This window comes from Lactuca sativa, chromosome 2 (assembly GCF_002870075.4).
Source record: "Lactuca sativa cultivar Salinas chromosome 2, Lsat_Salinas_v11, whole genome shotgun sequence".
In the NCBI taxonomy this organism is placed as follows: Eukaryota; Viridiplantae; Streptophyta; class Magnoliopsida; order Asterales; family Asteraceae; genus Lactuca; species Lactuca sativa.
In genome coordinates, this window is record NC_056624.2 from 198,398,008 (window position 1) to 198,419,372 (window position 21,365).

Sequence of the window (21,365 nt, forward strand, 5' to 3'; positions counted from 1 at the left end):
ACCTGGGTTTGATTCTCGAAAATGGAACCAATTGATAGGAATCTTAAAACAATAATGAAAATCAAGAAGTAAATGCTTGATTACTATGAACTTCAACTGGAAATAACAAAATAACAAATCAGATCCTTCCTACCCTAAGTCAGAGAAGGTCTCAAAGAGATGACCTCCTGCCCAAGCTAATGTCGATGACTTCAAATGCAAAAGACTGAATGCCTACTACTCCTGTCACCACACTATTTATGGTATCCTTGAGATAATTCTAGATAGGGTGCAAAACAAATAATAATAGATATTACAATCAGGTCCCCAATGTTTGCCCATATATTTATATAAGACCCATAACCCATTCTTTATCAGATTCAGATACCAAAATCCAGTATCCGAAATTTGCGGATATCCGACTTTGAACACTCCTAGTTCCAATAACCATTCGTATGTCTTCTATCATCAATTCTATGAGTCGTTTCCATGTCTCTTTATTTTCAACTGAAATTGTTTACATCATGTCCAACTACTGAAAGCAATTCCTTTTTGACAAACATCCTTTAAAAAAGACCATCCACGTTAATTACTCTTTTTCAACCCTTTTATCCACCCATCCTTCGCACTCTTGAAACAAATATATATAGAAAAATTTAAAGCATTTCTTTCCATTAGACATGACATTGACATCTAATTTGATAATTGAACCACCGTTATAGCTCCTTAATTCATGGACATATCTCCATAATTTTGCATAGCGACATTCCAAACAATATATGTCTTCAAAACACATGCCATAAATTGGTATCATTGGCTTCCAATTTAATGTGGGGTCATGTGTACGGAACTGTTTTTGTTCTACAATTATATTGTCATTGCTATTTAAGTATTTATAGACAACACATTTACAAATGGATCCTCAAGGCTAGCCGCCATAGTTTTTATTTTCTCCGCATCAATTTCATGTTCCATTGGGCAATCATTAGACAAACCATCTTCCTCACCATCTTCATACTACCTGTCATCAACTTCGTCATCTTTTTCCTCACTACTCATATCAATTTCATCATGTCTGAAATCAGTTTTCGTAAGTGAATGGTTTTCTTTGCAATCAAATCCAATATGTCCTCATCATGATGGTCAATGTACATAGGATTGTTCACTATTTGGATAAAACCGCATTATCTAATTGGATAAATTGGTTCGAATATTCGTTTTTTTATTGGTTTTCAACAAAACCAAAATTATTATTTTGGATTTAGGATTGGTTTTTGTTTATAAAATAAGAACCGAATAATCCATTACAACCGAATAACAATTTACTATTTGTTTATTTTCAATATATATCTATAATTATTTATTAATTTAGTATTTTTTGTTTTCCATTATATTTAAAGTTCATCTAATAAAAACCCTTAATATGCATTTTCTATCAAAAGTTTTTTATATATAAAATATTAAACTATAATATATTTTTTAATAGTTGTTTATAAGTTTTAAACCACAACTAAATAATTTGGTTTTGTATATTATATAAAGTTGACTAATATTCTATTTATATGTGGTTCTAAGATGTTTATGTTTTTAAAAACCGAACTATAAAACTGATCCAACCGAATTGTAATTTGGTTGGATCATATTGGATTTGAATTTAGTTTATACTATTTAATACATGATTTGAAAACCAAAATCAATTTGGATTCATTTGATTTTATCGGATCGAATCACCGCTACATCTAAACAAACACCTCTAAATGTACATACATATGAGACAACCATTACGATGTCTATTAACTATGCATTGTTTGAAATCTATATCACATATCAATAACTTCAAACATCTTGCCAAAATTTGATCACTGACACAAGTAATAAAGATTTGTAATAAAGATTTGTAAAAGTAATAAAGATTTGTAATAAAGTCCTTGATCAAGCTAATAAGGTACTTTATTAAGTTGGGTAATTCATTTTTTTTTCAAAATCCACATCATCAATTGATACACACACCCCCACTGTAATGTAATGTATTATAATGGATTTGAAACAAAACCCCTTGGAAGTTAACTTCGACACTTAACATCCGGTTGTCAATAATAGAAAATCGACGCTCAAAATTGAAGGTTAATGAGGTTGTTTAAGCAAAGTTATGTACATGGATTTACAATCCTACTATTTTTCCTACGGAATTCCATGAATAGCTCACATTATTATTATTATTATTTTTTTGGAAAATAAATCATAGAACTCTTTGAATATTTTTTCACGAAGTAGTTTTGTAAAATAACTCATTCTTTTGATATATCAAATGCTCTACTCGGAACCCTTTCAATATTTTTTCTGCTTAACTCGAAAAAACATATTCACAAAAGACCATTATCAATAATTTATATTAAGATTAAATTTAAACAAAAATAATAATTGTAAAAATTCAATCCCTTCCCGAGAGCCGAAAGGGCGACGGTAATAAATTTCAAATCAAACGGATACTGTTCTCCTCTTCAAAACAGTTGTGAACAACTCCGACTCCAGCAACTAACTTTCAATCTTTTCATCAACGCAAGTAATGTCGATCGACCCAATGTTCGAAACCCTAACGCCATCACGGATCGTCACATGCACAACCCCAAACCCCGTTAACCACCGCTGCTACCTCCGCACTCCAAGGATCCGCGTCGTCGTACTCGATTCTCCGGTACCCGTCGCTGCCGATGACCTCCCAAAAATCGCCGCCATGATTGTACCGGACCAGAGGGAAACAGACTGGACCTTCTGTGCTAATTCTGGTCTTCGTCAGCTCTTATTAGATTACCCTAACATCTCCCGTCTCATCCTAATCGGCAATGATCTCCCGCCTAATCCACATCCTTGCATTTATACTCGGCCACCGGATACTGATACCGTTGATGTTGACAGAAAGAAACTAGAAGACGAATTGCAGTCACTAGTGATGTCTCTGCATCCCAAAGTGTGTTTTCAAAACGGTTTGCCGAAAATCCGATTCCTGACATATGAAGATGATCTGTTGTATCGGGTGATTGTAGCTACATTTGTAGGCCCTGTTGTTGGGGAATTTGTTGTTGAAGATGTGTTAATGGAAGTTCATGATGATAGCGTTGATAAAAAACTCCGGAGGAATTTGAGGTTTAAAAGAATGCCTAATTTGATACAATCACAGGTCCATCTTTATCCTGTTATGGCTGATGATGGTAAGGTTGTTGCTGACGTGATAAGCTTGGAGTATCTGAAGAAAATGAAGAACGTAAAGTTTCAAATCGATACAACAATTCTCGTTCACTCATACTTGGCTCCTATGGTTTCTGGTCTTTTCTTTATTGGTTCACATCTCAATAAGCGAATTAGACAAGGGTTTCCTCCAAGAGCTTTGTGTTTAGGGGTTGGTGGTGGTGCTTTGTTAACTTTCTTGAACACTCAAATGGGGTTTGAAGTTGTTGGAGTGGAGATCGATGAGGCTGTTCTGAGTGCTGCAAAGCAGTTTTTCGGATTCAACAATGGAAATTCTATTCAACTAATTGTTGGAGATGCTATCGAACTGATTCAAAACTCTGCGATGCAACAAAAAAAAGGGGCAACAGATGATTCAGATCCAGATGTTAAAATTGATGGTTTGGATGCTAAATTTGATGTAGTTATGGTTGATTTGGATTCAAATGAGCCTCGATATGGCATACGTGCTCCACCACTAGAATTTGTTAAGAAATCTGTGATTCAGGCTGTTAGATTACTTTTTGATGATGATCATGGTGTCTGTATCATCAATGTGGTTCCTGTGGATGACCTGTTCTATAAGACATTGGTTCAAGAACTTAAGGATGCTTTTCACAGTGTACATGAAATAGATGTTGAGGATGAAGATAATGTTGTTCTTGTGGCCACTGTATCAGAACCAACTTCCTCCATGGACGAGGATGCTGCTGCTTTCTTGGAGAAGTTGATGCATGAGATTCCTGAAGGTCTTTTAGAGTCCGTAGCTGAATTGTGAAGTATCGGTTCATCAACTTCCATCTATCTTCCAATACAATTCTCAGAACAGGTTATTCAATTTTGTTACTAGTTTCAGAAATCATACTTTGATTTTTCATCACAATAGCAAATAGATGAAGAATTTTGCGACATATGATTGAATTGTATAGTTGTTACAGAATTAATGGGAACCAGAGAAGTCATTGAAGGTAAGATAGATTGTAATCAAGAACAAGATTCCGATAACAATTGTGTCCCAATTCTATCCTTGTGCTTAACTGCTTATAGACATCCAAAATTGAAACCTTGAAATTGAAAATGGAAAATTGTTAAAGACAAGATGCAATAAATCTACAAATTAAGGGACTGAATTTGTTAAAACATCAAACGAGAACGATAGCAATTGAAATTATAAAACCAAAAATAAAATCTTTTCATATAACTAAAAATATATCAAGTGTTTGTCTCATTTTTATAAAAAAAAAAAAGAAGACAAAACTTCAAAAATGGTCCCTGTGGTTTTCAGGAATATCAAGTTTAGTCCCTAAGTTCAAAAAACCTCACAGATGGTCCCTATGGTTTCAAAACTTTTAATGTTTACTCCTTCCGTCAGCTTTCTACCGTTAAGTAAGGGGCATTTTCGTCATTTCAATATCCAGGGACCATTTATGAAGGTTTTCTATTATTTTAAATAAAAAGAAAACTAAAAAATAATTATTTTAATATATAATTCTCTCTCTCTCTCTCTCTCTCTCTCTCTCTCTCTTATGCCAGATAACGAAAAGCATCAACTTCATCGTAACCAAAATCAAAACTTGGAAACCAAAAACCCAAGATCTGGAGGTGCTTAGATGGCTTATACCTTGATTGGTATTCCCATGGAAAACCACTGCCACTCCATCACCCAGCTATATGTAATTTCTAGCCATGGACCGTCGTATGACCTTCCTCCACATTTAAAGCAATTTGCTCGAATCTAATTAGAAAAAAGCGAACCCAGGATCAATATTTAATATGGGTTTAAAATCCCCCCACTCCATACTTGCATCTGGATCTAAATTTGTTATCAGAGATTGCTTTTGTGTCTAAATCGTCGTACACGGAGGTTCCGAAGGAGAAGAGAAGGGGGAGGATGGTGTTCGGTGGTGGGTTCGATGATGATGATGATGATGCTCATGGAGGTTCAACAAGAAAAAAAAACAATAGGGGTTTTTACTTTGTGATTTCGCAGGAAAATCTCTACCTGAAACTCGATGGAGGAAGAAGGATATAGAGAGGGATTTGCTTGGGATTCGAAAATAGAAGGAAACAGAAGGGAAGTCGTAGGTTCTCGGCTACCTTTCTTCTTTGTTGAACAAAACTTACTAGGACCTGTTGCGATGGTGGGTTTCTTCAACTGGGAACGATGGTGATCAGGGGGTGGTTGGGTCGGCTTATCATTGAAATAGAAGAAAGAAGAAGGTGAAGTCGATGGAGGCAACAACTCGGTTGTTGCTGTGTTTTTTCGGTGATTAAGTCATTCTACTTCGTTTGAAGCTAAAGACTTGATCCATTAGGGACTGAACCAGGTAGAGTGAATCGAGAAGTGTTGAAGGACACCAAATTGGTTAAATTTGCAAGTGAATCGACTGCAAATTGAGGGTTTTTTCTTCCAGCTCGTGTTCGCCTAAACCTTGAAATGTTGATTCCAGTAACATTGTCGTTCTGACATGAGATTCCGACCCAATTGAAACACGGAATTGATTTTATCGGCCATTGTTGTGATCTTAACCCTAGTGATGATCTCAGAGAGAGAGAGAGAGAGAGAGAGAGAGAGAGAGAGAGAGAGAGAGTTAATATTAAAAAATTATTATTATTTTTAAAAAAAAAATAAGACAAAACTTCATAAATGGTCCCTGTGGTAGTGAAAAGACAGAAATACCCTTCACTTAACGGCCAAAAACTAACGACGTTAGCGAAAAGGACCATTTGTTAAAAGTTTTGAAACAACAGGGACCAACTGTGAGGTTTTTTGAACTTAGGGACTAAACTTGATATTTTTGAAAACCACAGGGACCATTTTTGAAGTTTTGTAAAAAAAAAAAAAAAACTTTTAGCATTTTCTTTTGACAAAACTTATTTAACGTGGGTCTCATTTTTTAATAAGCAATATTGTTATATAAAAGTTGGACCACTCTAACGATTCTTGGAGTGGATGCTCTACTTAGCTGATTGTATTGAATTGGAATACATATATATTGGAAACTTATACGTGGGTGTATATTTGTATTTGTATCTTTAAATTATGTATAGCATTTAAAAATACGTGGTAATTATATGTATATTTTAATGATGCATAGTATTTATAGATAGTTGAGTAAATCATATGTATATTTTTTGGAATCATGTATAACATTTAAAGACACTTGTATAATTATATGTATGCATTTGATTCATTTTTTGCATTTAAAGATATTTGAGTAACATTGGTAAACCATGTGCTATTGTGCTATATGTATTCATTAAGTCATATAGGGAGCATGAGTGGAAAACATTGAGAAGTTAAGACATTTGGAAATAGGCAAACCGAAAGGAACTTTTATATTGCTTTTAGGAATTTGGGGATACCGGATACATGAATATGTGTTTGGGTAGCTACCATTGGTATCCAATGTTATACTTGTCACTTGACTAGCCTCATGGAAGAGTAAGTAGCTACTATAAATTATGGTAGCCACCCCTACATGTAGCCCTTAGACTACCCTCATTGGGGTCTATTTGGCGAGCGTTCACATTATATTAAATAATTTTTTTTTGAGTTAATTTGATGAACTAGGCCGACATTCCAACCCAAGTTCACAAGAGCTCACACCAATCTATTTTATACGTGTTGAAACAAGAAACATACACCCATATTTTTTTTAGATAACATTATATATTTTAGGATAAAAAACATTATCTACTAAAAATCTAATATTATCTCAATCAAAATTTTTTTTAAAAAAATACTAATTTTTTTTTCTCTATAAATAGAGTATAATATTTATATACTTCATATCTCATCTCAACTTTTCATTTCTAAACCCTTTTGATTTCTTTAATAAGATGAATCCAAATTTCGTCTTAAATCTTGATGATTCTCAAGATTATCAAAACTTTCAAAGTTATGAAACCTCATAGTTTTTCGCAAATCCCAATCAATTTCCCATCACTGAAAATGTTCAAACCTCACAAAATACCGGAAAAAATCCAAGAGGTGATAAATGAGATGCTGATGAAGATATCGCTTTAATGTTAGCATATTGTATCGTTAGTGAAGATGAGACACGTGGAAAAAACCAAAAGAAAACATCAATATGGGCACAAGTGAAGGAGCTATATGATGCAAATCAGACAGAAAACCCAGGAAAGATTGGTAACAGGAACATAGCTCAAATGAAAGGTCGTTATAAACGACTTAATGAAAGTGCCGGCAAAAAAGGTTGGTGTTTACCGAGAAGCATATAAAAAAAGAAGTGGAATGAGTATGAAAGATGTTGAGAACAAAGCTCATAAATTATATGAGACAAGTGGAAACAAGTTCAATGACACAATTGTTTTTAATGAGGTTATGTGTAAACATCGAAAATGGGATTTACAACTAGATCATGATGCAACATGATCATGTCCTGAATATGAAGTGGGTGATAAAGAAAGTGGTGGTAGCACAAAAAGATCAAGGTCTACTGAAGAAGGGGAGTATTGTGTCCAATCCAACGCAGAAGGGGAAAATATTATTGGTTCAACAACTAAATATCCAATGGGTAGAGATGTTGCTAAAAGAAAAGAAAAAAGTAAGTCTTCTAATGAAGTTGTTCCAGAACTTCGTGCAATGAGGCTTAGTAGAAATAGTAAAGTAGAAGTCATGAAAAAAGAATCTACTTGGATCAACAAAGGGAGCAAAAAACAGATGAAATGGAGCTAATGAAGATGCAGAGTTTGCATTTGAACACACTCCTACAAAAGGAGCACTTGTCACCTGAAGAAGAAAACATGAAATGTTTTCTGATGTCTAAGTTTTATGGAAACTAATTGCAATTTAGTGTATGTTTTAGTGTATTTGTAAGATATTTTATTTTATATTTGTATCTCATGCTTTTAATGTATTTGTAAGATATTTTATTATGTATTATGTATTTGTAAGATATTTTATTCTGAATGCACAGTTGTCATTATCATATTTCGGAGACACCACTCATTTCCAGTATGCTTTTATTGAATACAAAGTTGTCATTATCATCTTTATTGAATGCAGAGTTGTCAGTATAATCTTATCATCAAGAAAATCCTTCATTATCTTATGTGTATAAGATTCTGTGATGTGTCGTCTTTTTATAGGATCCTTGGATTTTATCTAGATAAACTATTTTAACATTATCTTTATTTAAAAATTGGAAAAAACAAACAAAAATAAATATTCTTCCTTTATTAATAAAGTATAACACTTACATATTTTCATACCCACCTCTATTTCTTCATTTCACTCTTCATTTCTAATCTCTTTGAAAAATGTCTTAGAATGCAAACTCATCAGATGGTTCCGGTTCATCGCATGTGAATGAATATGATGAATGGGAAGCACGAGTTGTTCAACAAAATCGAAAACTTGATGTTATCATGAGTAAGTTACTCATAGGCATGCCAAACATGAGTGTAAGAGATCATCCTAGAGCAAGAAGGAGGTATTGTGATCGGGAACGTGAGCAGGGTGAGGCACGTTTGATGAAAGATTACTTTGTTGACAACCCAACGTATGGTGAAGCAAAATTCCGTGGTAGATTTCGAATGCGAAACCACTATTTCTCCGCATAGTGGAAGCTGTTACATCCAATGACCGATATTTTCAACAAAGACGCGATGCCACAGGCAGACAAGGTTTTTCACCAATACATAAATGTACTGCAGCTATGAGGGTGTTGGCATATGGGACATCAGCAGATGCACTTGATGGATATTTGAGAATGAGTGAGACCGTGACAAGGGATGCTCTTGTAAAGTTTGTGGAAGGTGTCATTTCATGCTTTCGTGAAGAGTACCTTAGAAGTCCAAATAGAGATGATTTGGCACGACTGCTCCATGTTGGAGAAGCATATGGATTTCCAGGTATGGTAGGCAGTATTGATTGCATGCACTGGGAATGGAAAAACTGCCCCACCGCTTGGGCTGGACAATATGCAGTTAGAAGCGGTAAGACAACAATAATTTTGGAAGCTGTTGCATCGTATGACTTATGGATATGACATGCATTCTTCGGAACACTAGGTTCGTGCAATGACATTAACGTCCTCCAAAGATCTCCTCTTTTTGATGATGTCTTGGCAGGTCGAGCCCCAAAGTTGAGTTACACTTTGAATGATCGAGAAAATAATATGACTTATTATCTCATTGATGGCATATATCCTTCATGGGCTGCCTTTGTCAAGTCAATAAATTCTTCACAACTTCGAAAACACAAGTTGTTCGCTGAACATCAAGAGGCGGCTAGAAAAGATGTTGAACGAGCATTTGGAGTTTTACAAGCTCGTTTTGCTTTTCTTCATCGCCCTTGCCTTGTGTGGGACAAAGATATGATGGGGAAATTTATGATTGCATGTATCATTATTCATAATATGATAGTTGAGGATAAACGACACACATACCTTCATTATTATGATCCATCAGAATTTATAACTAAAGAAGACGAAGAATCTTTTGAGTACTCTACTCAACGAATTGGAGATCTATCCCGTTATATGACCAACATGGCACAAGTTCGCAATAGAGAAGCTAATAACGCTCTAAAAAACGATTTGATTGAGCATATATGGAAAAAATTCAGCACTGAAGAATAATTTAGTAGTTTGCATTTTCTATATCTGTAACTTATTTTATCTATTTTATTAAGTATGTTTCATGAATGTAAAATATTTATTTTATTTTTTTATTTAATTTTACGTTTAAAATAAATAATTTATTTGTTTCAAAATAAAATATTTATTTTTAATATTTCTAGTAGTTTTTAGTAAAAGAAAATTTAAATTAAGTTATATTTTTTACATAAAAATGAGTTTGGATTGGGTTGCTAATGGGTGTAAAAAATTAGATCGGATTGAGTTGTATAGATAGAAAAGAGAAAAATTAGTTTTTTATTAGAAAAGTTGGGTTGAATTAGATTGCTAATAAGGATAGTCTTAGATATATATTTAGATATATATAGATCGGATGATAGCCCATAAAATTGTACATATTACATTTAAGTAGCCCAAATATCTCATTGTTTGGGCTATGTGAGGAAGGTCTTCCCAAACCCAAACTAGTTTTCAAGGAATTAATAGAATGGAAATAGAAATTGAGAAACCAATTAAAATATGACATGTATTGCATTCAAATACATTATGATATTAGATGATGATATTTCTTCACTTAAAGTGTATATTCTAAACTAATGCAATGCTTTATGTATTGACAAACCTTTGAAACTTCATATATGGAATTATTAAGAAAAATATGTATTAGAGATACTGAGAACATTATATGTTTGGAAATATTATGGAAACTATGTATTTGGATATACTATATAAACAATGTATTTAAAAATCTTTATAAAAAGTACTTATTGTTAATCCTTTTAAGTTATATATTTGTATTTATATATAATGTCTAACCATGTGCACCTCACTAGCATTTTCAATCCAATGTGCTATATTGGAAATTATATTCAATTTTTTTGGTAAACTTTTTACTTTGGGACCCATCTGCATTGTTTAAAGAAAAAAAAACTTATTTTCAAATAAACCATTACGAAAGATATTTAATAAATAGATCTATTAAAAGAAATAAATTGATACACAATTTAAAAAAAATATATACAACTTTGAACATATTCCATGTTGAAGAATGTGTCTCGTCCCAACCAGAGTCCACACATAGTGTAAAGGACTCCAAGTTATGTATTTAAATTGGTATTGCAATTTGTTCACAAGCTTTAACACATATTGTTTTCATTAGAGTGTAGCGAAAACGAGCTCGGTAGTTAAATCTAATGTTATTAACTAGGTGTGAAACCCATGTATTACATGGATTTACTTAAAAAAAAATAAATATAAAATTTTAACAATTTGAAAATTTTGGATTTATAAGAAAAATGAGAAAAATTTTGATTTATTAAAATTAATGAGGCTTTAATGTATTGAATATATTACATATATAAACTTTTTCTAATAAATACCTTACATATATATTACCTTACATATTAAATGTGAAATTTTAATTTGATAAAATGAAAAATAGAATAAAATGACAAGTGGAAAAAAATAATTCAAAAACTCTTAGAAAATGACATGTGTCAAATTCAATGAGAGCATGACATTTGACAAAATTGATTTGCGTTTATTAGGTTAGATTAAGTTTGAGTAAATAATAAGGGTAAATTACACCAATCGTCCATCGTACACATACCAAAAAAACGTGTTTAATCATTATTTTCAAAAATTAATTTGGACCATCCATCGTTTGTTAAAACTTGCACATTTCATCCCTCATGACATAAAAAGACCGTTTTGCCCTTATTTATTATTATTTTTTAATTTATCTAGTTATTAATCCATTAAGAAAATTATTTATTAAATTCATGGTACTTGGCTATCGGATAATCACCTTTGACCACCACCACCACCATTAGCCTCTAACCACCACCATCACTAACCTCCGGGCTACCACCACCGCCAAATCTGTCATCGGAGAAAACATAATCCATGTTCTAATCCAGAAAAAACTCAAAAATAAAAATTCATTCAAGACATCAAATCCATTTATGAAATCAAATCCAAAAATTAATTACATAAACTAACACACATACATAAATAGAAAAAAAAACCAAAAATCTGATTATATCTTCGTATGAATATGTAGAAGAACCTCTCGTATGGAAAAAAAACTTCTAATGCAAGTTCGATTTCTTCTGATTTGAAGCCTAATCAGTTGGATATTGCTTTGATTTCTTCTAAACAGTTAGATATAGGGTGCAATTGTGGTGAAAAACAAATGAGAAGGAGGTGGGAGTTTGGTTGGAAACAACCAAGGCGGCGACGAGACCTCGGGTTTGGCCGTCGGACGTCAGTTTTAGAAATCGTTGGTTGTTGTGCTTGCCGGATGGTCTGGTGGATCAATCAGGGGAAGTCAGCAGTGGTCGAGAGGTCTTTAGCGGCTGCGTTGGGTTACAGATCTGCACTTAGCATGCAAATCGGCGACGACTAAACCCTTGCCGCCTCTAATTATTCCAACGAGAGGGTATTGATTTTACACTCCGATTGTCTTCTCATCTCCCACCTTCTATCTTACCACTCAGGTCTAATCTTCAAAAAGAGGGTAGATCATCCGAGGAATTTAGATGGTAAAAGAGGGAGACAAATGGTAGTGGGTGAGAGGTAGCGATGGAGCAACGATGACCAATGGTTTTTAGTGGACTGACGATTTTTGATGGATATGTTGTGGTAAGTGCTGGTAAGGGTGATCGGCGAGTTCTTGGTCTTCTTTTTCCATCTCATCGAGTTAGTGTGTATGTGTGTGTGTTTATATGTTTTGTGCATCTTGTACTCTCCGACCATGACACACTAAAGTGGGTAGATGGGTTGGGTATGTGAAGGGGGAAGGAGTGGTGGTGAATATTCCTGGTGAATATATATATATATATATATATATATATATATATATAGAGAGAGAGAGAGAGAGAGAGAGAGAGAGAGAGAGATTATATTAAGAGTTTAAAAAGGTGGGGTGATATTTTTTTTAATTAAAAAAAATAATAATAACATTAAAGTAATTGAAAAATAAATAGACAAAGGGCATTATGATCATTTTAGATATGTCATGGACTAGATGTGCAACCAAAACATATATCAAGGAAGAAAAGTGCAAGTTTTATGCAAACGAGGGCGTTTCGAATTAATTTTTGAAAATAAGGACTAAACACGCTTTCTGGCATGTGCACGAAGACCATTGGTGTAACTTACTCAAAAGATTCGCAAGCACAAATTTTTGTTGGTTTCGTTTGTTGTATTATGAACTATCCATGCTCCCAAATTCTTATACTATATTTTATCATTTTTGATTATCATTAGTGGTCACTTTGATTTATTTTCACTTTTTTTTTGTCTTACTAGTTATAATTTGGACCTGTCCCATAGCTTATATGTGACACAATCTCTATATCCCTGACAGGGACACGACTCTCGAAATCTACATCCGCGACCCTATTTTAATGAGATTCCATCATATGGTATGTTGTTGCATTTCGTAAGCTTAAAGGTTTCATAAACACGCAATGTATGATTATAGAAAAGCATTCAGTTTCCGTAAATTTGCTCCTAAAACAAGTACAAAGTCTAGAAACACAAAAACATATATGGATTATTCATAATTCAAAGTAGTGAATTTGATCAGTGCGATTTTTGAGTAAAACAAACATATATTGTTAATTCCAAACATGAATCCAATACAAATATAGGAAACAAACACGATCAAGACGAATTAGACACTCAAAGTCGAAAAGTTAAGGATTTAGCCGGTCATGTTTGCTAAGTGTTGGTTACAAAATCAAAATAGAAAATTAATTTACTAATTAGTCACTTGCAAACGATAATTAAAGATTGTTTTGAATGTAAATTCCTTTGAAACTTCTCCCATTCTTTTTGTATTTCTCTCTTGAACCTCCTTGGAAACTTTCTTTTTTCTTATTAACCGTGTATAAGAAATGCTTCTAACCATCAACAAATCGACCCATACAATCATGTATTCATGGATTTACACGGTCATGTAATTGCTAAATCCACACAAAATCCTTCTTAGTACATTCATGTAAATTTTAAATGCAAAACCTCACGATTATGTAAAACGGGTTTCTAGCTTTCGGCTCCCGAAAATGGGCCCAATGCATCTTGAAGTATTCCCAAATATATGCTCTACAAAATAAAACATTAGATAATTCCATATTTCTACTAGATATGTACAAAATTCCATAAAGTAATGAAATGCATGATGTGTGTATGAAATGTTATGAAAAAAAGGAGAAATATCCCAAAATAATGCATAAAAATGCATCTAATAGTCTTGAATCTTTGTAGGTTTTGTATATTTTTTACACAATAAAAAACCGTGCTTATATTTTATATAAAGCTAAAACCATCTTGCTTGTCATTCTCACATATCCTTGTATGAACGTTTCTAATACCAAATCATTATTGTGGATGAGTTATAGTGAGTTCTTCAACATCTCCATGGTTTATAATTGTATTACATATATTAATTCTATATATTTTTAATCAAATTGGTTATTAGCTATCAGTTTTGAGAAAGCATTTCATGGAAAGAAACAATCTCATAAAAATACCATTATTAATAATTTATCCTAGATTATATAATTAAAATTAAATAAAAATAATATAATTATTAAAATTCAGTTCCGTTAGTTTTCTGTTTAGAACCTTGGCCCGGTAAGATGATGGAAAATTTGCATATAAAATTCAAACCAAACGTCTACTCTCTCATCTTCAAAACAATTCAAGAACTCTGATTCATTCATGCAACTGACTTCTCTCATCAACGCTACTAATGACGAGCAACCCAAAATTCCAAACCCTAAAGCCATCGCAGTTCCTCACATTGACAGTCGCAAACACCCTTAACCACCGCTGCCATCTCCACACTCCACGAATCCGCGTTGCCGTACTAGATTCTCCGATAGCCGCTGCTGTTGATAGGCTCCCAAAAATCGCCGCCATGATTGTACCGGAACACCGGGAAACAGATTGGAAGTTCTGTACTGAATCCGGACAACTTCAGCTCCTATTCAACTTCCAAGACCTCTCCCGCCTCATCCTTATCGGTAATGATCTCGCGCTTAATCCACAGCCCTGCATTTATGTTCGCCCTCCGGCTATTGATACCGTTGATAGAAAGAAACTCCAAAAAGAATTGCGATCACTAGTAACTGCTTTGCATCCGAAAGTGTGTTTCCAAAACGGTTCGCCAGAAACCGTATTCTTGAATTATGAAGATGATTTGGTGTGTCGTGTGAATATAGATAAATTTTTCGGCGCCTTTGTTGGTGAATTTGTTGTGGAAGATGTTCAATTGGGAAGTAATAGTGAAAACAAGAAAGAACTCCGGAGGAGATTGAGGTTTAAAAGAATGCCTAATTTGATTCAATCGCAGGTCTCTCTTGTTCCCATTCTTGATGATGGCGATAGTATTGCAGAGTTAGACTTGGAAAGTTTGAGGAAAATGAAGAATGTAAAGTTTGAAGTTGATACAAGGGTTTTGGTTCACCCATACTTGATTCCTATGGTTTCTGGTCTTTTCTTGATTGCTTCACATCTGAATGAGCGAATTCAACAGGGGATTACTCCAAGAGCTTTGTGTTTAGGGGTTGGTGGTGGTGCTTTGTTAACTTTCTTGAACACTCAACTAGGGTTTGAAGTTGTTGGAGTGGAGGTGGATGATGCTGTGTTGATTGCTGCAAAGCAGTATTTCAGGTTAAACAATGACAATTCTATTCAACTAATTGCTGGAGATGCAATAGATGTGATTCAAAACTTTGCAACAAAAGAAGAGGAAACAGATGATTCAGATTCAGAGGTTAAAATTGGTGGGTTGGATGCTAAATTTGATGTGGTTATGGTTGATTTGGATTCAAGCGAGTTTCAAAATGGAAGTTGTGCTCCACCTCAAGGATTTGTTAAGAAATCTGTTTTTGATGCTGCAAGATTGCTTCTTAATGATCATGGTGTTTTTATCATGAATGTGGTTCCTCTGAATGAAGAGTTCTACGAGACATTGATAGCAGAACTCAAGGATGCTTTTCACAAGGTATATGAAACAGACGTTGATAAAGAAGATAATTTTGTTCTTATGGCCACTGTATCACCACCAATTTTCTCCAATGACGATGATAATGCTTTCTTGGAGAAATTGAAATCTGTGATTCCGGAAGGTTACATGGACATGGAGTCCCTACATAAATTGTGAAGTATCAGTTTCACAATTCCCAGAACAGTTACTAGTTGTAGAAATCATACTTTGATTCTTCATTAGAATTGGAAAATAGATGAAGTAATAGTTCTTGTAGATTTGATGGGAATCGGTGAAAGTCATTAGATGTAAGATACATTACATTGTTATCAAGAACAAGATTCCTATAAAAGTTTACCCAATTTTGTCAAAGTTTTTCATGTGTTCAATATGAGAAAAATGCAATAATTCTACAAAATTAGGGACTGACATTGTTAAAAATTAAACCAAAAGGATATCAGTTGAAATTATGCTACATTACAATTAATCAAAAACCTAATTAGCTGATTTTATGGTTAATCCCCATTTCACTCTAAACATGCTAGGGCTCAAATCCCATCAGATTTCATCGATTCAATTCATGAATCCAAATCGAAAACTAGAAACAGACCGTCGATTTGTCTTCCAATTTCTACCTAACGATTTCTCATATTTGCAACTCAAATCAAGGAGAAAAAACAGTAGAGGATTTAAGGTATCATCTTCTGAAGATTCGAATGGTAATGGCGATGGTAAAGAAGATTTGAGAAAAGAGGGAGGAGGAGGAGATGAAGTTCCGAGAGTTAATTTGAGGTGGAGCGAGTTGCTTTTGGATCCGGATCCGGATAATGTTGTAGCGGTGGGTTTAACTGGGGCGTTGGCATGGGCTGGTGTACAAGTGTTGCGGCAGCTGTTTGTTGCAACAATGGCGACTTTGATGGCTGGTGTGAAGTACACTTTCATGGGTGTTTTTCTCATCTTCATTGTTGTTACTCTCCTTTGACTTTGAGTTTGAAGGTTATACGAATTTTGAGCAAAATTTATGTAACTACACAATAACAATCATTTGTTTTGAACAAGTGTTTTTATTATTATTATTATTATTTTTAATTTTTTAATTTTTATTTTTAAATTACAATTGCTTTGGTCCTGTAAAATTAGAATCAGAAGCAGTTTGTCAAATCTGTAATAAATTGATTATGTGATCTTAAGTCATAATAAACATGTCCAAACACTCTCCTAGCATGCATATATTTATGTTTTTCTTTTTTGTATAAGAAGAATTATTATTGAAATATTGGCAACCATCAGTATCTTTTCATTAGCAACCATTTACTATGAAGTTTTTAAATTGTAAATGTTGGCCACATGTATTGCTTCTCTTAAGCCAAAAAAAAAAGGGAAAATTGAACTTTCCCTTTTGTGCAAAAGTTCCTGTGAAAGGTTTATCAATGGGGATTGATTTTTCGAAGGCAATTTTTTATTTTTGTTTCATCCACTTAAATTTATATATATTGTCAATTTTGATTCTTCGTAGCTGTAAGCTCGCCATAAGCCCAATAACTTATATTCAACTTAAGGATTCTACATTAGAACACTAATCCCCAAGAGTTAAAAAATTAAGGTTTGTATTTACAACCCCCAATTTTTGTCAATTACATGGTTTTACAAGGCTACCATAACACATTAGGCCTCTAAAAAAAAATCCCAAACATGAAACATCAAGTCAATTTACACTATTTTATAGAGACTCCTTTAAAGTTGTGCACTTGGTCAGGAAATCACCTATTTTGAGTTTTGACGTAGCTTTATACAATTTTGCACCATAATTTTCAAAGTCGTGCAAGAATGTGCAGACCTTACATCATGTACATGTAAAGTCGTGCAAAATAGGCATAATCTCTAGTTCGTCCATGTTCGTGAGTTTGACCAATTTTGAAGCACAATGGATAACTTCTAAAATATATTGACAACGCTTAAGGCATGCTAATCAATGCAACAATCGCCTTAAACTATAAATATCATGAATCCAACACATGGCCACAAAAGCACCATGGTTATTCACTTGCTTTGGAATGAAACAGGTACCTTAACAACACCACACCAAATGAGTTAAAATAAACATTATATTTCTACACCTTTATATTAACTTTTTTTTTTTCGTGAAAATGATTATGATTGTGCTGAAATCTCAACCTAAAGATTTGAAGATTTAATACGTGTTATTATACCCCTAGGTGAAAGGTTACATATATTTTCCATTTTTGAAAAAAAAAATTAAAACGCGGACGAAATCACTTTAACAAACATAAATTAGTTTATTATATTGTATTTTCTTTATTTAGCTTAGAAAAGCATCTCCTAAAAGAAGTTGTGAGTTACACATTGAATATAATAGTTTTATCACCTTAAAATTCAATATACAGTTAGCTATATGGCTTAAGATTGATTACTTTACTTTTCATTGTAAATTCAAAACATGACATGGTTATAGTAACAATTCCTTTTTAACTTCATAATTTGACTTGATTTTAGGACGACAAAGTTCAAAAAGATCATTCATATATATACATATACATAGACATAATTGGCAAATTTGCTTTTTCCAACAAATTACACTAATAAGAATTTAAGTGATTCGATCTCTAGTTTCCATCAACTCTGACTGCACTTCGATCTAACTTCCAATTCTAATGAAAAATCAAAGTATGATTTCTAAAACTAGTAACAAATTGATCAATAAGCCTGTTCTGGGAAATGAAATCTATAGGAATATGATATTTGGGATGTTAATGTCATGTACATCACCTTTTAAGGGATGAAAAGTAACAAATGGATAAGTCCCTGGAATCGTAGATTTCAACCTCTCTAAGAATATATTATCATCATCATCACCTGAGGAAGATGGTGACAAGATAGCAATAACAACAAAATTCTCTTGATTCCCAGTATCTATTATATAAACGTTGTGAAAAATTTCCCCAAGCTCTTTAACCAATGTCGTAAAGAACAGTTCATTCAAAGGAACCACATTGATAATGAGAGCACCATGATCATCAAGAAGTGATCTCAAGTCTTCAAAAACAGATTTCTTAACAAATTCCGGTGGTGGAGCACAAAACCCATTTTTAGCATCACTTGAATCCAAATCAACCATAATCACATCAAATTTATCATCCATTTTCCCTCCTGGGTTTAGGGGCAGGAAGTTTTGAATCACTTCCATGGCATCTGCAACAATTACTCGAATTGCAAGTGATTTGTTAAACCCGAAATGCTCTGTTGCAGCTATCAAAACAGACACATCGGACTCCACTCCTGTAACATGAAGCCCCATTTGAGTATTCAAGAAACTTAACAAGACTCCACCACCAATCCCTAAACACAAAGCCCTTGGAAAGAATCCTTGTTCATATCGCTCTTTAAGATGTGAAACAATCAAGAAAAGACCTGCAACCATGTGAATCACGTATTGCTGAACCAAAACCCTTGTATCAACTTCAAACTTCGCGCCTTCCATTTTCATCAAACTTTCCAAATCTGTCTGTGTAGTAGCTTCGTTATAGTCAATAAGAGGAACAAGAAGGGCCTGAGATTGGATCAAAGTAGGCATTCTTTTAAACCTCAATCTCCTCCGGAGTTCTTTATTGCGATCACTACCACCGACCAATTCAACATCTTCAACAAGAAATTCACCAACAATGTGGCCTTTAACTTTAGCAACAGTCACACGATACGCCAAATCGTCTTTATACGTAAAGAATAGGGTTTCTGGCAAACCTCGGTTAAAACTCATTTTGGGATGCAAAGACATTAGTAGTGGTTTCAATTCGTTTACTAGTCGCTGTTCCTCCAATGTATCAGTAGTCGGAGGTCGTTTATAAATGGCGAGTCCTGGATTACGCGGGGGATTGTTACCGATTAGGATGAGGCGGGAGATGTTATGGGATCGGAGTAGGAGCTGAATATGGCCAGATTTTGTACAGAAGTTCCAGTCTGTTTCCCGGTTTTTGGGTACAATCATGGCTACGATTATCGGGGAGTCGTCGTCGGCTTTGGCTGTTGGAGAGTCGAGTACGGCGAGGCGGAGCACTAGAGCAGGGAGCAACTGGCGGTGGTTAAGGGGGTTTATCATTGTGAATGTGATGAACTGCGATTGGGTTATGGCTTCGAATTTCCAGGGCTCGATCACAGTAACAGGTTGAAATGGCGTTGTCATCGTCGATGAGATGATTGGAGGTTAATTGCATGAATCGGAGTTGTTGAAAACTGCTTTAGAGTTTAGAGAGAGAGAGAGAGAGAGAGAGAGAGAGAGAGAGTATACGTTTGATTTGAAATTATATAGCCAAATTTTCCAATATCCTTCGGGCCAACGGTTCCAAATATAAAACTAAACATAAAACTAACAGAATTCATTAATTCAAGTTCTATAACCTTAGTTTTTCTATTTAAATATTAACTATATAATTTAATATAAATTATTGGTAATAATTGTTTTCCTCTAAATTCTTTTCTCTTTATTAATTATCAGAAATCAGAAATCATATATTGATTACAGTTACCAAAATTATATTTAATCGAACATCCATAAAATGATTAAAATCGAATCCTCAACAACTTCACGAGTTAACACTCACACACCCACACACACAAAATCAATTTGGTTGATAAAACTGATGCAATTAGATTCCATCAAATTCCTTAAAATTCTCCTTTTAAAAAGATCAATTTCTCCTTCTGAATTTACAACAATAAAACAATGCTCCTTCGTAAAAAAAATCTATTTCATAATTCATTTCATATTCGTTTATGATACTCTTCATTCCCTGGCACTGTTTCTTCTCCTTGGCTTAACGGTGGAAGGATTCGAGCTGAGTTCATCAGGTCCATATCACATTTAGTCATATACCTTGTTTTTTGATTGATTATTTTAATCTGATTACTATTTTAAATTTTAATATTAAGTTTTTTTTCCTTTTATTTTGTTTTAATAAAAAACATACTAGATATTCTAGTAAAATTACATGATGTTTACGTGTGTATTTTGTATCGTAGTTCTAATAACTTTAATCAATAACATAATCATGATTTTACATCAGCTTCTTCATAATGCATTGTTTGTAGATGACATGTGTGATTGCCCGGAAGAAATAGATATCATAATTTGAATCAAGTATTTTCAAGTAATTGAATCAAGTTAAAAGTTTTTAGGTTACAATTTTCGTTCCATTGCGTACAAGTTAAGTGTAAAATCACCTAATATATGACACTATGAATGAATATGCAGAGTCCAAATAGAAATATACACGAACAAAAATAAAAAATAAAAATCGAAAGAGAATTGAATTTTAACCATTATATACTAGTGATATTCTTACAAACACTATAACTATATCCTAATTTAATTTTAACCATTATATATTAGTGATATTCTTGACAACCACCATTGCTATCACTAAACGCACCATCTCTTACAAAAAAATGTATTTTATCATAGAAGCTTGGGATTTTTTTTTTTTTTTTTTTTTTTTTTTTTTTTTTTTTTTTTTTGTGTGTGTGTGTGTGTGTGTGTGTTTTCG

At 33.6% G+C, this 21,365-nt stretch overlaps 4 protein-coding genes across 4 annotated transcripts; 3 read left to right on the plus strand and 1 right to left on the minus strand.

The window, feature by feature from the left end:
• The first annotated feature begins 2,545 nt into the window (after nucleotides 1-2,545).
• Nucleotides 2,546-3,982, plus strand: LOC111921731 (uncharacterized). The gene has a single exon (XM_023917309.1). The coding sequence runs from the start codon at nucleotides 2,546-2,548 to the stop codon at nucleotides 3,980-3,982; it is 1,437 nt and encodes a 478-aa protein (XP_023773077.1).
• Nucleotides 3,983-8,888: 4,906 nt separating this feature from the next.
• Nucleotides 8,889-9,812, plus strand: LOC111921730 (uncharacterized). The gene is made up of 2 exons (XM_023917308.1): nucleotides 8,889-9,168; nucleotides 9,244-9,812. Exons 1-2 carry the CDS (start codon nucleotides 8,889-8,891, stop codon nucleotides 9,810-9,812), a joined length of 849 nt encoding a protein of 282 aa, XP_023773076.1.
• Nucleotides 9,813-14,568: 4,756 nt separating this feature from the next.
• LOC111921729 (uncharacterized) lies at nucleotides 14,569-15,984 on the plus strand. The gene has a single exon (XM_023917307.1). The coding sequence runs from the start codon at nucleotides 14,569-14,571 to the stop codon at nucleotides 15,982-15,984; it is 1,416 nt and encodes a 471-aa protein (XP_023773075.1).
• Nucleotides 15,985-18,550: 2,566 nt separating this feature from the next.
• On the minus strand, nucleotides 18,551-20,005 carry LOC111921728 (uncharacterized). The gene has a single exon (XM_023917306.1). The coding sequence runs from the start codon at nucleotides 20,003-20,005 to the stop codon at nucleotides 18,551-18,553; it is 1,455 nt and encodes a 484-aa protein (XP_023773074.1).
• Between the last annotated feature and the right edge of the window lie 1,360 nt (nucleotides 20,006-21,365).

What these genes read in the sequence shown, in the direction of transcription:
- LOC111921729 (XM_023917307.1), top strand. Translation starts at nt 14,569, where the DNA reads ATGACGAGCAACCCAAAATTCCAAACCCTAAAGCCATCGCAGTTCCTC.
- LOC111921728 (XM_023917306.1), bottom strand. Translation starts at nt 20,005, where the DNA reads ATGACAACGCCATTTCAACCTGTTACTGTGATCGAGCCCTGGAAATTC.
- LOC111921730 (XM_023917308.1), top strand. Translation starts at nt 8,889, where the DNA reads ATGAGGGTGTTGGCATATGGGACATCAGCAGATGCACTTGATGGATAT. An exon ending in ACAATATGCAGTTAGAAGCG is followed by an intron (nt 9,169 to 9,243) that starts GTAAGACAACAA and finishes TCGGAACACTAG; the next exon opens with GTTCGTGCAATGACATTAAC.
- LOC111921731 (XM_023917309.1), top strand. Translation starts at nt 2,546, where the DNA reads ATGTCGATCGACCCAATGTTCGAAACCCTAACGCCATCACGGATCGTC.